Raw genomic sequence first — 14,656 nt, 5'->3', positions numbered from 1 at the left:
TTGTTTTGCATGCGATGCGTACGGTTCATTCCCACCACCTCGCTGAGGACCGGTGCCCAGGGGCAGCAGCGCGGCCCCACGCGGACCCCCCCGGCCCCGGTAAGTGACGGCCCGGGCCGGGGCCGCGGCTCTGCGCTGCGGGGGAGGCGGGGTGGGAACGGACTGGGACGGAACAGACGTGACGGACGGGACGGTGCAGCGGCGGCCCCGGGGGAGGCGGGCACGGCGGCCCTCGCCTTCCCGGGCAAAGAGCAAGCGGCGGAATCTGGGCGACTGTGAAACGTGTTGGATGCATCGTTTATTTGTACAGGTTTTAAGGTCTTCCAATATAATCTAAGAGGCAATCGAGCTGAAAGGCTGCCCTGTGCTATTGGGAACGGGCTGGGGGCTGGTCCTGCTTCTTAAAAAGATGCTGTTAGAAGCGATTAGAGCTGACAGCTCGCTGTACTCTAGTGAAAACAAACGGTTCAGGAAACGGGAACCAGCGGCCGTCCCGCCCGGCCTGTCCCGGCCCGGCCTGCCCCAACAGCGGCCCAGCAGCTCTGCCCGGGACACCGCTGCCGCACGACCGCTCCGTCGGGCCGATTCCGAGGGGCGTAGAGCAAACCCTCCCCCAGGGCCGAACCCCTCCGTCTCTGCCGAGTGCTCCCGGCGCGGAGTGCCCCGTTACGCACCGTGCGCGGCGCGGTTATCCGTCTCCGGAACAGCGCGCTCCGTTTCTCGTTTTTAATTCTTTCTTGTGCGGCGTAGAGAGAAACGGGCCGGGGCAGGAAAGGGAGAGCTGCTGTAGAACGGAGGGGAAGGTGCCGCAGCCTGTGCTTCCCCCCGCCACGCCCGCAAACTTTTCTTTCCGTCCCGGCAGAAGTTCCAGCCCCGTTCAGGGGCGCTGAGGGCGGAGCGGCCGCAGTTTCCCTGCGAGGGGATCCCCGCGCTGCTCCGCCGCGAATCCGCGCGTCCCGCGCGGCAAACTGCCCCACTCCCCCACGGCCGGACCCTTTCCCCGGCGGGCTGAGGCTGAGCCGCTGCTGCCGCAAACCAAGAGGCTTTTATTCAACACTCGGCGGGTACCGCGCAGAGCACCGTGCCCGGAGCGAGCCCCCGAGCCGCGTCCCGTGTCCTCTCAGTGCCCCCACAACCACCCGGAGCTCAGCGCTGTCCCTGCGGAGCCGAGGACGCCCAAAACACACCGAGCCCTCCACTCCCCGCTGCGTCCTTAGGCTTCTCCCGGCACCTTAGAGAGGATTTCTGCTCCCTCCGAGGTAATGACGACGGTGTGCTCGAACTGCGCTGATCTGCAACGCACAGCGAGCTGTTAGCGGGGGCAGCGCGGCCCCAGCACGCCCGTAAGACTCACCGGCTGCCAACGCTCAGCTTCGCCGCTCGGGAAACAACAAAATCGGGCACCTTTTATTGTCTACCGAAATTGCCGTCCATTTGTCCTTCAGAATCTTAAATTCGGGAGAACCCTCCATTATTATTGGCTCTGGAACAAGAAAAAAACGCCCGAAGTGAGCGGCGCTGCTGCGAGCAGGGGGGGCCCGGCGGCAGCTCCCACCCGCGCTCCGCACCGCGCTGCCCCACCGGGGCCGCACCGGGGGGGACACGCAGCGCTGCGGTGTGGGGAAGGTGCGCTCCGCTTTCATAACAGCAGGGAAATTTATTCGAGCTTTCATTAAGATTCCGTGATAATAATCAGAACACCAAACGCGGGCAGTTCAACATATCTTTTTTTTTTTTTTTTTTTTTTTTTTTTTTTAATACAGACTTTAAATCAGCAAAACAACGATTTTCTGATTCCACTAATTGCCGTATCGGGAGGAAGGGGCATCCATCCCCGCCACCAGCACTCGCGTTGTGGGGCGGCTCTCACGAACCCCGCGCCGCCGGCCCGGCCCGGCGCAGCTCTGGCGGCAGCGGGGCACCTCAGACAGCCGCGCTCTGCTGTCTGCACACGGCCACAGCCGCACTGCCAAAACGACGCGTCAGGTCCGCCGCTTAATAAAATTTACGATCAGATTTTTCCTTCCCAAATTCGTGTCACTCGGCAGCTGTGTCGCCCAACTGATCCCTCAATGCATTTTTTGAAATAACATTTGAATCTCTTTCCCAGAGGCCAGTGTCACCGCCATCCCCCCGTTTCTGAAGGGATGCTTCTCTGCTCAAAGAAACGGCACGGAGCTGGGTTGTTGTGTGTGTGCTTTTTTAAAGACAAACATAGAATACATTTACTAACCTATTGTGAACGCCATTCCCTCCTCCATTAACAAATCACTGTCATTGGCTAGAAAAGAAAATAAAAACGCTTTTATAGTTGTTGTCTCGTTTCACCTTTTTTTTTCTTTCCTTCCCCCCCCCCCCCTTTTTTTTTTTTTTTTTTTGGTAACAGCGCCCAGCACTCGGTTTCAGAACCCGTTCCGGCTCACAGGTGCCGCGCACGCCGGCCCCGACCCAAGACCTGATCCAAGCGCCCGTTCTCATTGTCCCTGCCGCCCACCCCACCACCCTCCAGCTCCACCGGGGCTTTCCTACTCCCGCCGCCGTTTTTCTCCCCAGCCTCAGCCCCGACGGCTCCTCGGATCCCGGGACAAGTCTGGGAGGATCGCCCGCGGAGATCCTGAGGGCGATCCACCCTGGTCTCGGATCGCACTTCTGCGGCCGGAGCCCTCTCAGCGGGAGGAGACGGTGCTCCGGTCGGGGGCCGCTTACCGTGGTGCCACACCTCGGGGTGCCCGTGGAAGTAGGACCCGATGCCGTGGCCGACAAAGAAGGGGCACACCTGGAAGCCGCCCCGCTGTGCCACAGAACTGCAGGGCAAAGAGGACACCGTTAGCGAGCGCGGCCCGACCCTGCCACACATCCGTACCATCAGCAGCACCCAGCGCGGGGCCGCTGCCAGCTCTGAAAGAAAGCAGCCATCGCATAACTATCATTAGGTTTCAGAGTGAATGTGCCTGTCGGGGCAGAGCACAGAGCAGTGCAGCCCCTGTTGCCTGTGCCCCACTGCGTGCACCTGCGGCCTGTGCCAGTGCGGAGGGAAACCCCAAGCTGTTCCCTTCTAAAATATGCAAACATCCAGTGCCAAAATGTACTGCAACTCCAGAAATTTTGTTCATGCTATAATGAACAATATATTTCCACTGAACCCGTCAGCACAGTCCCCAAACCAAATCATCATAATTATGGCACTTCAGTTCTGCTGGGAAGATCTGTCCGGTCCTTCACAGCCTCTCAAAAAGGGCATCTTCCAGAGAGACAGATGTCCTGTCTGCAGGAGCAGAGCCTGGTCCCGGGCCTCTTCCATGTCAGGAAAGCAAAATCCCATCCTGGTGCCCAAAGCTGGGGACCTAGAGGTCTGGGAGTACCCTGTGGTGCAGGCCAGGCTCTGCCAGCAAGCCACTCCACAGCACTGACCCAGGCAGCTCAGCCAGCAGAGCCAGCCCTATCCCAAATGGAAATCTGGGGCACCTGAGGTGGAGTGCAAGTCAGAGGGGAGCTGCTCCTGAGCATCATCTCCACAGTGTGCCCAGAGCAAACAGGAGCATGGAAGCGGGACAGGAGGCAGTCTGTCTGAAAAGATTTTGTCTATGAACCTAAAAGCTTCATTTGTTCACTTAAGATCATGGTGGGCCCTTCACACTTCAGGTTTGCTTGTAGTGACAGCTGAACAAACGTGCCCGCTGCCTCAATACAGAGAGCCATCACATTTCTATCTGGAGACGACTGAAAATCGTGCTTATCTGTCCCCAAATTCCTAATTTCTGGCAAAAAGGGATACTAATATGGCTAGAAATTGGGCTTCAATTTGTGGCACTCAAGGTCCACAGCTTGATGTTACATATAGTTTGTGTGGAAAAAAACCCCATGACGGTTTATGCAGCAAGAGGTCCCAGCAGTGAGGGAAGTCCATGCCCCCCACTGTGCCAGCCAGCCTGGGTCACGGCTAGGGCTGGCTGTGACACTGCTGAAGGCCAAAGAAGATCAGAGAGGAATCACAAAGTCAGATTACTCAGAAACATACACAAAATGAAATGGAAGGTCTCCGGTGACCCAGCCTACAGCAATGCAGATAATGGTTCCCAGACGGGGGAAGCGATTCCCTGAAGAGAGATGGGAGGCCTGACATGCACCACATGGTGAGCTGTCCCTTCTGCTTCACAGGGCTTTCTGTGAGAGTGCAAATGGCCGCACCAGCTGCTTTGAGGCTGTGCCCCATGCCCAGCTGAGCAAGGGCACCTGGGGCACTGGTGTGGCAGTGTTCCCTCCTCTTGCCCTGAAAGAAGTGGCTCTTGTGCACGGCAGCGGTGAAGTCTGCCACTTCCTTTCCCAAGAGATCAAAAACATCAGTACTTAGGTGGTTGGGACCAAAACAGGGGATGCTGGAATCAAGACAAGAGATGTGGAGCTCACAAGCTGTGACACCCACACTGACAGGCGCCTGCGCTCCCCTGCCGTCCCACTGGAACTTGTCTACAAGCTGACTTGGTGTTCTTTACCTAAAAATGCAGAGTGACCAATGAACCTGACAAGACACGCAGAAAATCTGACGAGAAAATAAGCTGCAGGTATACAACTTGTTCACATTCAGTCTGGTTTTAACATCGTGCTTCAGAAGCACCATATGGGGAATTTCAAAACACTCCACAACTACCAGCTTCACGTCAGAGTACTGAGAAAACCCAGTGTGCTGTCACACCCACAAGGGCACTGTGAAAACCCTCCTCCCATCATGAAGGTGGCTGCCAGCCCTGCTGCAGCCTGCTAGGGCCGTTCTGTCAGCACGAGCATGCTGCTCACACAGGGGGTGCTGAGTGAACTGCTGGCCTCGGCCATCCCTCTGCCCACCAGCATCCAGGGCTGCAGGACCTGGCTAAAATACCTGGATGGCACTGAACGGGGCATTCTGCCCACCTTTGCCATTTGCGGCTGACAGAAGCTCAGCATTTTGGCCTGGCTGCCTCACTCAGGATCTGCCAGCAGTGGCCTTTCTCTCCAGCTCTCCCTGGAGGGCAGCCCCAGAGGATTGCAGGCCCCGCTCCGTGTAGACACACCTGGAGCGGTGCTGGCTGCAGATGGGACAGAAGGGCAAGAGAGAGGCAGGGCTGAGGGGAAGGAGAGCAACAGCGTGGGGCTGAGGCACGGGGCTGTCTCCACTCAGCCAGGGCACAGCTCAGTCCCGCCGGTGCCCACAGACTGCATGGACACGCTGCATTGGCAGCACAAAAAAAACCCATGGGGATTCTTTACCACAACTGTTGTCAAAAATATCCATTGATAACATTCACCATTACGCATTTTATTCTTGGAGCCATGGAGCACGCTTGGACAGAGGTGAATTGGTCAGGATTAAAAGCATAATCATTTAATGAGCCCAGTACTTGATTTCATGTTTTGCTGCCGAGCGGTACAGCCCAGCGGCTGCAGTTGAGTACCTGCAGGGCTGCTCCTCTGCAGCAGGTGGCAAAGTGCCCATGCAGGGATGGAACAGCAGCAGCCTAGCTGGAAGGGGAAGGTCAGTGAGGGCAGCTCATGGACAGAGTCCCCCTATGCTGCCATCGTGCTCTTGAGGGGACGGCAGAGCTGGGCGTCAGCTCCTTCTCTACCAGATGGCATCTATCTAACCCCTGCCAGAGGAGGGATGAGTATGGAGATGTGCTGCAGCCCAACAAACTGCAACAATGCAGCAACAGGCAGGGCTACATTTCTGCAAGCTCTCCCCAGTGCTCTGTCCCCCCTGAAAGGAGTTTTTAGGTGTATGGGACAAATCTCTCCCATTGAGAGTCTGAAAAGCAAGTTGGAAGGACTTCCTTATAGGGCTGGTCCTGAGCCTCCCACAGAGCTCCAGGGAGCATCCAGGAGCAAATAGGTGTCCCAGCTCCAGAGCGAACAACATCCGCTCTCTCAGGACTAGGACTCCCATTCTGGGACCAAAAATTCCCAAACCTACCCTGCCTTTTCTTTCTACTGGATTCTGTTGCTTTTTCCTCAAGCTAGTCCAGTACAATAAGTCCTCACTAAGGAAACTAAGCAAATCAAACCCTGCTTTGAGCCTGGCCAACATCCCACACTGCAAACTGTGCTGAGCATCGCAGGGAACCCATTCCCAGCTAGGGGAATTCCCCCAGCACCTGCACCTCTCCCTGGAGCCAGAAATTTGCCACCTGCAGCCTTGCAAAGCAGCATGACCAACCCTACCCACCGACCGGCCCATCCCTGCAGCAGCAGGCAGTGAGCCCACATGGGAGACACCAGGAGATAAGAGATCCATGGGCATTGCTTTCTTATTTAGGGACATGCATGCATGTATCTTCTTTAAAGTTAAAAGTAATCAGGCTTTTCTTGAACATATTGTTAGCAAAGTGTCCACCAATGGGCATGATTCTTTCTTTCCCTCTTTCTTTCCCTCTTTCTTTTCTTTCTTTCCCTCTTTCTTTTCTTTCTTTCCCTCTTTCTTTTCTTTCTTTCCCTCTTTCTTTTCTTTCTTTCCCTCTTTCTTTTCTTTCTTTCCCTCTTTCTTTTCTTTCTTTCCCTCTTTCTTTTCTTTCTTTCCCTCTTTCTTTTCTTTCTTTCCCTCTTTCTTTTCTTTCTTTCCCTCTTTCTTTTCTTTCTTTCCCTCTTTCTTTTCTTTCTTTCCCTCTTTCTTTTCTTTCTTTCCCTCTTTCTTTTCTTTCTTTCCCTCTTTCTTTTCTTTCTTTCCCTCTTTCTTTTCTTTCTTTCCCTCTTTCTTTCCCTCTTTCTTTTAATTCTTGAAATCAGTATCAGCCTAAATTAGATTTGCATGTGGTAAAAAATATTTACTTTAAATAGAACCATATTAACTAATTTGAGAAATTAACAAATTTTGACTGGGAAAATATTACAGTATTTTTCACTTAAATAGTAATCCTAGACTGAGGAAATGCACAAGTTCAGGGATTCCCCATAATGACAATAAATGTTGAGGTATAATTAGTAATATTTTTGAAAGCCAACAATTGTTTCTTGAAAGAAAGGTACATTTTAGTTTCAAACTGGAACACAAATTACTGTATTTTTCTTACAATAGTGTTGAACTTTTATTTGAGGTTCTCTGTTTCTGAAAGCAGACATGATGGATTGAAATAAAAGATAATTTATTGCAATGCTTACTTTCAAGTGCAGAGAGAAGCAGTGTAATTGTAATTTACTGTAGCTGTCAAGGAAAATCTATCACAGATGACATTAAAATGACTTATTTTGCCTGAGCCACTTATTGTTTAAATGTGCATAATCTGATAGAAACAGATTTTTAAAAATCTGCTTTATATTGTTCTAAATTAATATCAAAACATATACTTAGGAGTTAAGCATTTTAAACCATTTATTAATACTTTCCTCACTACTATTTTTTCCGAGGAGTTGAAAATTGGTTCATTTAACAATACCACATTGGTGTTTTCTAGCTCTATACACCCACAACAGTTCCACATATCTAAGCTCACTGGCTAAAAAGTAGATTTCAAACCAGTCTGTTTCTGTCTGAAAGAGAAATGCCACCAGCAGTAAAAGGAAATGGGAATATAGGGCCCAATTCTGTTCCCACTGGGGCCAATTGACAGTTTTGCCAACATCTTCAATAGGAACATGTTAGCAAATATTCCCATTCTTCCTGGCAGAGTAACTCCTGAATCCACATAATCTCGTTTTTGCAAATCCTAGGCAATGTGACACGAAACTGCTGCCCATGAAACACTCTGTTTCAGCTATTGAGCTTCCACAACAAAAAAAATATGTTATGATGCAAGCTTATTTCTGTAATATAATTTTTCCTAAACCATTTATAGGAAGCAAATATTCTGATTTTTGGTGTCTAAGATACATTCTTGAGCAACTTTATAGAAAATATGGATGAAAGATACCTAGACACATCACCATTCCAATGGGCCTAAATGTTCTCAGTCGTTTACAATCTCTAAAGTCTCCCAAAACAGAATTCGATAGATGGATGCAAACGCAGAAAGCTGAGCAACCACAAATACACAGCTTCACCCAATCTCTTTCAGCAGAGGCACTGTTAAAGGGGTTCTGAACAAACTGGCATATTTAAATCATCTACACAGTAAAATCTTGAAAAATAAAGTTAACAATCTACTATTGCATATGTAGGATTGGACATCTACTGGTTTTGATTCATCTGCTTTTAGAGGGAGCACTGCCGATATATTTACACTCTGCGAGTAAACTGACCTCCGTAACAGCACAGTAAAAATTCAATGTCACATTCAATTCTGTTCTTTTTTTTTTAATCATTTTTTTTTCTTTCTTTTTTTTTTAAAATACAGCTAGAATTAATGTAGTGAATCTGTAATGAAATGCATTATCCTGCATGGAGATTTATCAGATTTTCCAATTGAATGCCATGCTTTGCTCGCACTAGCTGGAGTTCACCTGCATGTTGGTGTGGCGTGTGGCTCCTTTTTGTAAAGAGTTAAGTTGAACACAAAAAAAGGGAACAAAGGTCAGCACCCAGCCGCCACTTGAATGTGAGATTTTTCTTTTTATTCCCCTTGATGTATACTAGGCTCTGTGTTATTAGTCTTAATGATGGAAAATTGTAGTGTTGATACAAATCTTTTTTTCAAAGTAGTAGGCGGGAGCTCCATTTGTTAGTAAGTTTTTTTGTGACTAAAAGCCATGGACAGTACATTTATGTAGCAGTAAAAGGCCTAGATGCTCTTTCCATAGCAGAGCTAATTATTCCTACTGTGACCTTACTGATCTACCCTGTTCCTAGTACATCTCATCTGCACGCCTGTTCCTCTGTGTAGATGGTGTCAGAGAATATGAAAAACCCTATAATGAAACCATTTTCATGATGGAGAAAGGCTACTGGAGTTGCACTTGCTACAAAGAGGCTCAATTATATGAGTAATTGTGATAATTTTCTACATTCATAGCCTTCAATGGGGAAAAAAGAATGAGAGCCACAAAGGAAAATTACTTTAACAAGAAAGTACAGAGAGTAAAAATGGAAGAAGAGACAAAAAGGGGGAAAAAATAACCAGAAAAAAAGTTTAAAAAATAGATCTGGAGGGAGGAATAGCAAGACAGGGAGAACAACAGAAATGCTCAAAAAGCCTATGTGCAGCTGTGTTGCACAATTAAATTGAATTTTTTTTTCTGCAGTTGATGAATGTGACTACTGCAAATGTGCCTCTGTAGTTAGCTATCATTTGTTGTTCCGTGACAGGAAAAGGATAATTACCTCTCAGAGAGAATCAAAGGCTGACATGCCCTTTAGACACAGCCATGAATGCAGAGCTCGATAGAATGCTTGAATAAGAATCTAGTGTTCTGTGCCCCCTTCTACTCAAGAATAAATTTTGTTAAAATGCAAGAGCACCACCAGTAAATTTGTTGAACCCTAGGTGTTCAAAAATATGAGGTGCATCTATCGACTCATCCCATTTGCAAAAATAAAACTACATTTTGAATTCACTTCTATTATATTCATGGACAGTAAGATAGTGAGATATGCATTAAATTTCTTTTCCCAGTAGGGGTCTGATTCAACATTTCCTATGAAAGAACAGAAAGACACTATCCTTTTTCTCCAGGCTAGTTAGCCTATAATTTAAAACTGTCAAAAACACAATTTTATACAAAGTCTTCAATAAAAGCTTCTCAGATATAACCCAAAGAGGTTTTACTAAAGTTTGATTCAGACTCTGTTACAATATTTTTAAAGCTATAAACACATCTGACTGATATTTTGCCGTTTCCTTTTTTCCTTAAAGTATCTGAAGATTTACAAAGAAAAAAAAGCAGCATCCTTTCAAGGTGACTAAGCCTTACAGCTTTTAAGTAATCGCAACGTATTCAATAGTATGCTGGGACCATTAACAGTCCAGTGAAGTATTGCTTAATGAAATGCATACAATATATGTCTTTAATTTTTTTTTTTTCCAAACATTTTTAAATGCTCTATAGGCACCTAAAAAAATTAAGCACAATTTTATTCCAATCCGCTAGAAGAGCCATGAGTGATGGATAGAACAGATGCAAAACAGGGAAAAATCTCTTAATGTGAGCTCTTTCTTCCCCATGACGTTAGTATGCACTGCTCTTTGTAAGATAAGAAGCTCTCGAGTTAAATATTTTTGTACTTTTTAAACAAAGAGACTTATTTATGTTGACTAACTCCTTTGTAAGATATTGCTATACAATGAAAACAATGGCTTCTAACTTTCTTACATCATTAGACAGATGAGGTATAGTTTCGCAAACAAATAAAAAAAACAAAACAAAAACCCCATCACAGATTACAGCTGTTAACATAAATCTACCTTATGAATATCTTTGATTCTTTCCACAGTTATCTTTGTTGAGCCTGGTGTAACTCACTTAAAAAAAAAAAAAAATCCCTCTTACCCAAGGAACAACATTATAGCTTGGCAGTTCACATACTGATATCAGACTGAAATGATGGTTTTGAATCATAAAACATGTCATCAGCTTTATACCAAACCTCCAATAACCTTTGTCCCACTTGCCAGCCCTCCCTTTACTTGTCAATATAAGGCTTACCTGATTGTGTTTCCAATTACAGAGAAGGGAGCCCCTGGTCTGCAAGCTGCAATTGCTTCATCTCTACATTTCCTGGCAACCTCCACTAACTTTTGACCAGATTTATCCACACTGCCCACCAAAAAGGTTTCAGAAGTGTCACCATGGTAGCCATTGTAATACACCTAAACACATGCAGAAATGTAAAGACAGTTTCTTGTTTTGCATCCAGAAACAGATCATCTAAACTAAATCCATTCTTTCTAGGAATGAGCTATGTATTGCAACAGATAGGTCGCTGGTAGGCTGCACGTGTGAGAATGAGACTGGAAAAGCAAAACACTGGAGGGAGGGAAAAAAAAAAGACTGCAAGGTGCATAAGGGTTGCCAATTAAAAACTCGACAAATGCAGAAGTTGTGTGTGGCCGCACAGGAGGAGACATGGGTGACGCTGCTCAGGTAGGGGACAGGAGCATGCCAGAAGCTAGGAGGGGGCCATGCAGACACTCAGTGCCAAGGGGGTCCCTGGGCTGGGATGGGGAGAGCTGCCAGCCCATCAGCAGTGGTCGGGAGAACCATCAATCCACAGGGAATGTCCCCATGCCAGTACGGTGGGGTTCTGCTTAGGCAGAAGGCACAGCGACCTGCTGTACTAATGACCTGCTGGCTTTCTGTTTGTTTGTCATTTCATAGGCTCAAAGCCTCAGCTCTCCTCAAGTTCCCTCTCGGGCAGAGCTCTGCAGCACCGTGTGGAAAGGGGTTTTACAGCTCTGCAGTACGACAGGAGAGACACAACTGTGGGAGCAAGCCAAATTTCCCTACCAAAAGACAAATTGTAATGGGGCACAGTTTTGATCTTCTAAAACGTTTTTTTCCGCAAACAGTGGGCAACTATCCTCCTGGGACTAATGACTCACCAAGACTGAAGCACTGAACTTTTGCCACTCGCAAGCTATTTGTGAAAGACACAGACTCACATTCCTTTTGGTCAATTGCAAATGAAAAAAAAAAATAAATTGGCTACAGACGGTTTATCTCAGGGCCAGGTTTGTGTTGGGGGGGAGACGTAAAGAAAATGCAGGCAGCTGCCTGTGCACAGCACTGCACAGGACAGTGAATGGCAGCGAGGATCCAACTTTGCAGTCCTCCTGGCGCACACCTCCCTCTGCCAGCTGGAGCTGCTGCTAGATCTGCTTTTACAATTTAATGCCTGCTGGAGAGGTTTCACTCCAGCTAGTTCGCATGTAAGCCAAATGAATTCAGTTGTATCTCTAGCAAGTACGGCACTTAAAAACCAAACAAAAACATTACACTTCATCATCCTGGAGAAATGAGTACAGATTTAAAACACAGCAGAGCTTAAAAATAATTACATTTACTGCTGGCCATCAACTGCAATTATGTATTTTTAACATTAATAAACTACAACCACAGCAACTGTAACACACTAATTCCTTAAAAGTCAATGAAAGATTTGAGTTGCAAGAAGCTTTACCTGCCAATAGCTGGCTGGAAATTGTGCAATGCTGACAGTTCACCGATGCATAATGCTTCTGTTTCTACACTTAAATACATTCTAAAGGCTACACGATGAAGCCAATAAAATTTGTATTTCACCTATGAAATTCTACCATCTTAATTGCGCAAAAATAGATTTTTTCTTCAAATAATTCGCATGTCGTGCAAAGTGTTTATAGCTAATAACCAGAATATTATTTAATCATTTTATAGAACCTGTATGCAATTATAAACAATTTGTTGTGGCATATTTACTTTGATTTTTACACCGTTCCCCTGTGAAACATCCCAATTCTGCTCATTAAAAACAAATTAAAAGATCAATTAGCAACGCTGCAAAGTAATATTTCTTCCTTAAATTGTTTGGAACTGAACAGTTCTCAAACACGGTACAGTTCAGTTTCATACAATATAAAATGTTTTCAAAGACAATTAGCAATTCCTACCCTTGCAGGAATTTTCACATTCACGGGAACTCTGAGATTTTTTTTGCTTTTTGAGGGTAAACAGAACACAGTAAGAATATATTTTCCAAAAGGCCACTAATATTTAGTTGTACATTTTTTGTAAAGTGGGGTGGAAAAGATGCATACTTCACATTAATACGAAAATATCTGGCTTAGTATATCGTGGAAAGGATCTGTGATATGAATCTGAATAGTTGTGTTTTTTTCTAAATCTAAGGAGTTGCTAACATTATCCTGACAGCTGAAATAACAGCAACCAAAAAAAACCAGACGAACCTTAATGAGTTACAAAGAAATGAGATGTTAAATCCTTGGCTGTTGCAAGCTGATTTGGTCTAGTAAAATGAGCAAAGCTACACCGGTTCACCACAGCAGAAAATTAATCTCAAAATATATTGCAAAAAAGAAAGATCACACCGTGTGAAGCTGGCAGTCAGAATTCTACAATTAGAAAGTATGGAGATGGGGAAGAAATGACAAGGAAAAAAATCCCCAGACCAACGTAGTTCTGGATCAGACATATACCATGGGAAAAGGTCAGTGACCCTAATGTTCATAGGAAAAGTGATTTAAAAGCTGGAATCTCATGCTCAGAGGTAAGTCCAACTGAGATTTCTTCACTTCTACTAGCATGAAATTCGGGCCTAAGAAAAACAGTATTAAGTTATCAAGAGTTTTTTAATGATTAAAAAATCTCATCCCTACGGTATGAGGGATACCCCTTTGTATGTCACATATCGGAAAATAAAGGCAGAATTCGAAAGACATCTGTGTCTGTATTAAAAATAAACACCACTTTGGGAAAATAAAAGCATGTGCAATGAAAAGACAAAAAGCTTCTGCAAGACACAAATACACTGTGCTGCCTATATGATACGAGAATTAAGTTCCCGGTTTCTGTATTTTCCTGCTCCCACAAAAATCCAGCCGGTGTTTATTTAAGCAGCTGTAATTGACCATTCTCTGGAAATATTAAGTCACGGTTATATCACACTATTTCTGTTTCTGTGCAAAAGGTTCAGGGCTTTTATACCAGAAATGGAACACAACACTACCTTCGGGGATTTTAATAAATGTAGGGAACACTGCTAGCAAAAGAGTTGCTGTCCAAATAGACTGACATACACAGGCCAATGTAGCCTCTAATGACAGAGTAAGATAATGACAGGCCCCACTCAAAATCAGCAGGAAGAGGAAGATCAATCTTGGCAGAGTGAAGGAAAAATGCTGGCTTTCTTCATGTTAGCTCATCTCATACATATCTATCTTCAGCTGCTGCCCAGTACTGCGGTGCTCTGCATTAACTACACAGTGGATCAATAACAATTACACCTTCTCAGAAACATGACACATAGCAGGATTGGGTTGACATTTCACTTAGGCCAACATTGATCTCAGTGCATCTGATTCCAGTCCTAAATTCAAGTCAGGCCTGGGTCTAGCTGGAATAAACACACAGTTAAAAACAAAAAAGGAAACCAGCTGCTTGTGCCTTGCCTTACAAGTAAACAGCACATCCATCTGTGCGCTCCCCATCTCCCATCTACTATTCTTCCTGTTGCTACCAGGAACTCTAAAGTTGATCAAAGACTATTTTTTATATGAATTACTCACCGTGACATCAATGTTGATAATATCTCCATCCTGAAGAGGTCGACTGAAACAAAAACAGAAAGGAGAAAAATAATGGTGACAGACGGTTCCCAACAAAGGGAACACAAGAATAAACACCTAATGACACATACATAAAAATCAGAGGGTAGAGATTTTGTGACGGAGGAAGGCAGAGGAAAACAGAATAACCGTTTTTAATGTTCAGCTCTGACTACTTTGAGAACAAGTGTAGCTGAATATAAAATAATGAGAAACAACTAGTGGGAAAATATATCAACATCTGAAAAATCCACTATTATGTTTATTCTTTTTCTCTCACTAGGGTTTGTATTTTACTTTGCGAGTAGCTGAATGTGTCACAAATGATGATAATAAAAAAACACATAAATTCAAATGTATTTATTCCTTACCATATACTTATTTCAGTGGAGAAAAAAAATCAGAATTATTCTCTGTACTGTTTTTTTTTTTTTTTTTTAATTATTTATTTTCCATGCACTAAACTCTAAAGGCACTATACTGTTTTTTTCCCAGTA

At 45.5% G+C, this 14,656-nt stretch overlaps 1 protein-coding gene across 3 annotated transcripts in view; it reads right to left on the bottom strand.

Moving 5' to 3' along the window:
* Positions 1 to 140: 140 nt before the first annotated feature.
* The window catches only part of METAP1D (methionyl aminopeptidase type 1D, mitochondrial), a 44,337-nt gene continuing 29,821 nt past the window's right edge, over positions 141 to 14,656 (bottom strand). Inside the window, exons 5-10 of one of the 3 annotated variants that reach the window (XM_090144022.1) lie at positions 14,121 to 14,163; positions 10,543 to 10,706; positions 2,707 to 2,804; positions 2,234 to 2,281; positions 1,405 to 1,483; positions 141 to 1,292 (exon numbers count right to left, since the gene is read on the bottom strand). In XM_090144022.1, the coding sequence (XP_090000148.1) occupies positions 1,214 to 1,292; positions 1,405 to 1,483; positions 2,234 to 2,281; positions 2,707 to 2,804; positions 10,543 to 10,706; positions 14,121 to 14,163 (511 nt within the window). In that variant the 3' untranslated portion in view covers positions 141 to 1,213. Of the gene's footprint in view, positions 1,293 to 1,404; positions 1,484 to 1,777; positions 2,156 to 2,233; positions 2,282 to 2,706; positions 2,805 to 10,542; positions 10,707 to 14,120; positions 14,164 to 14,656 lie in introns of those variants that run through there. The other 2 variants (XM_031599474.2, XM_031599475.2) reach the window with 2 other exon arrangements.

This window comes from Phasianus colchicus, chromosome 7 (assembly GCF_987193195.1).
Source record: "Phasianus colchicus chromosome 7, bPhaCol1.hap1.1, whole genome shotgun sequence".
Lineage (NCBI taxonomy): Eukaryota > Metazoa > Chordata > Aves > Galliformes > Phasianidae > Phasianus > Phasianus colchicus.
This window is presented reverse-complemented; position numbering and strand designations above follow the sequence as displayed.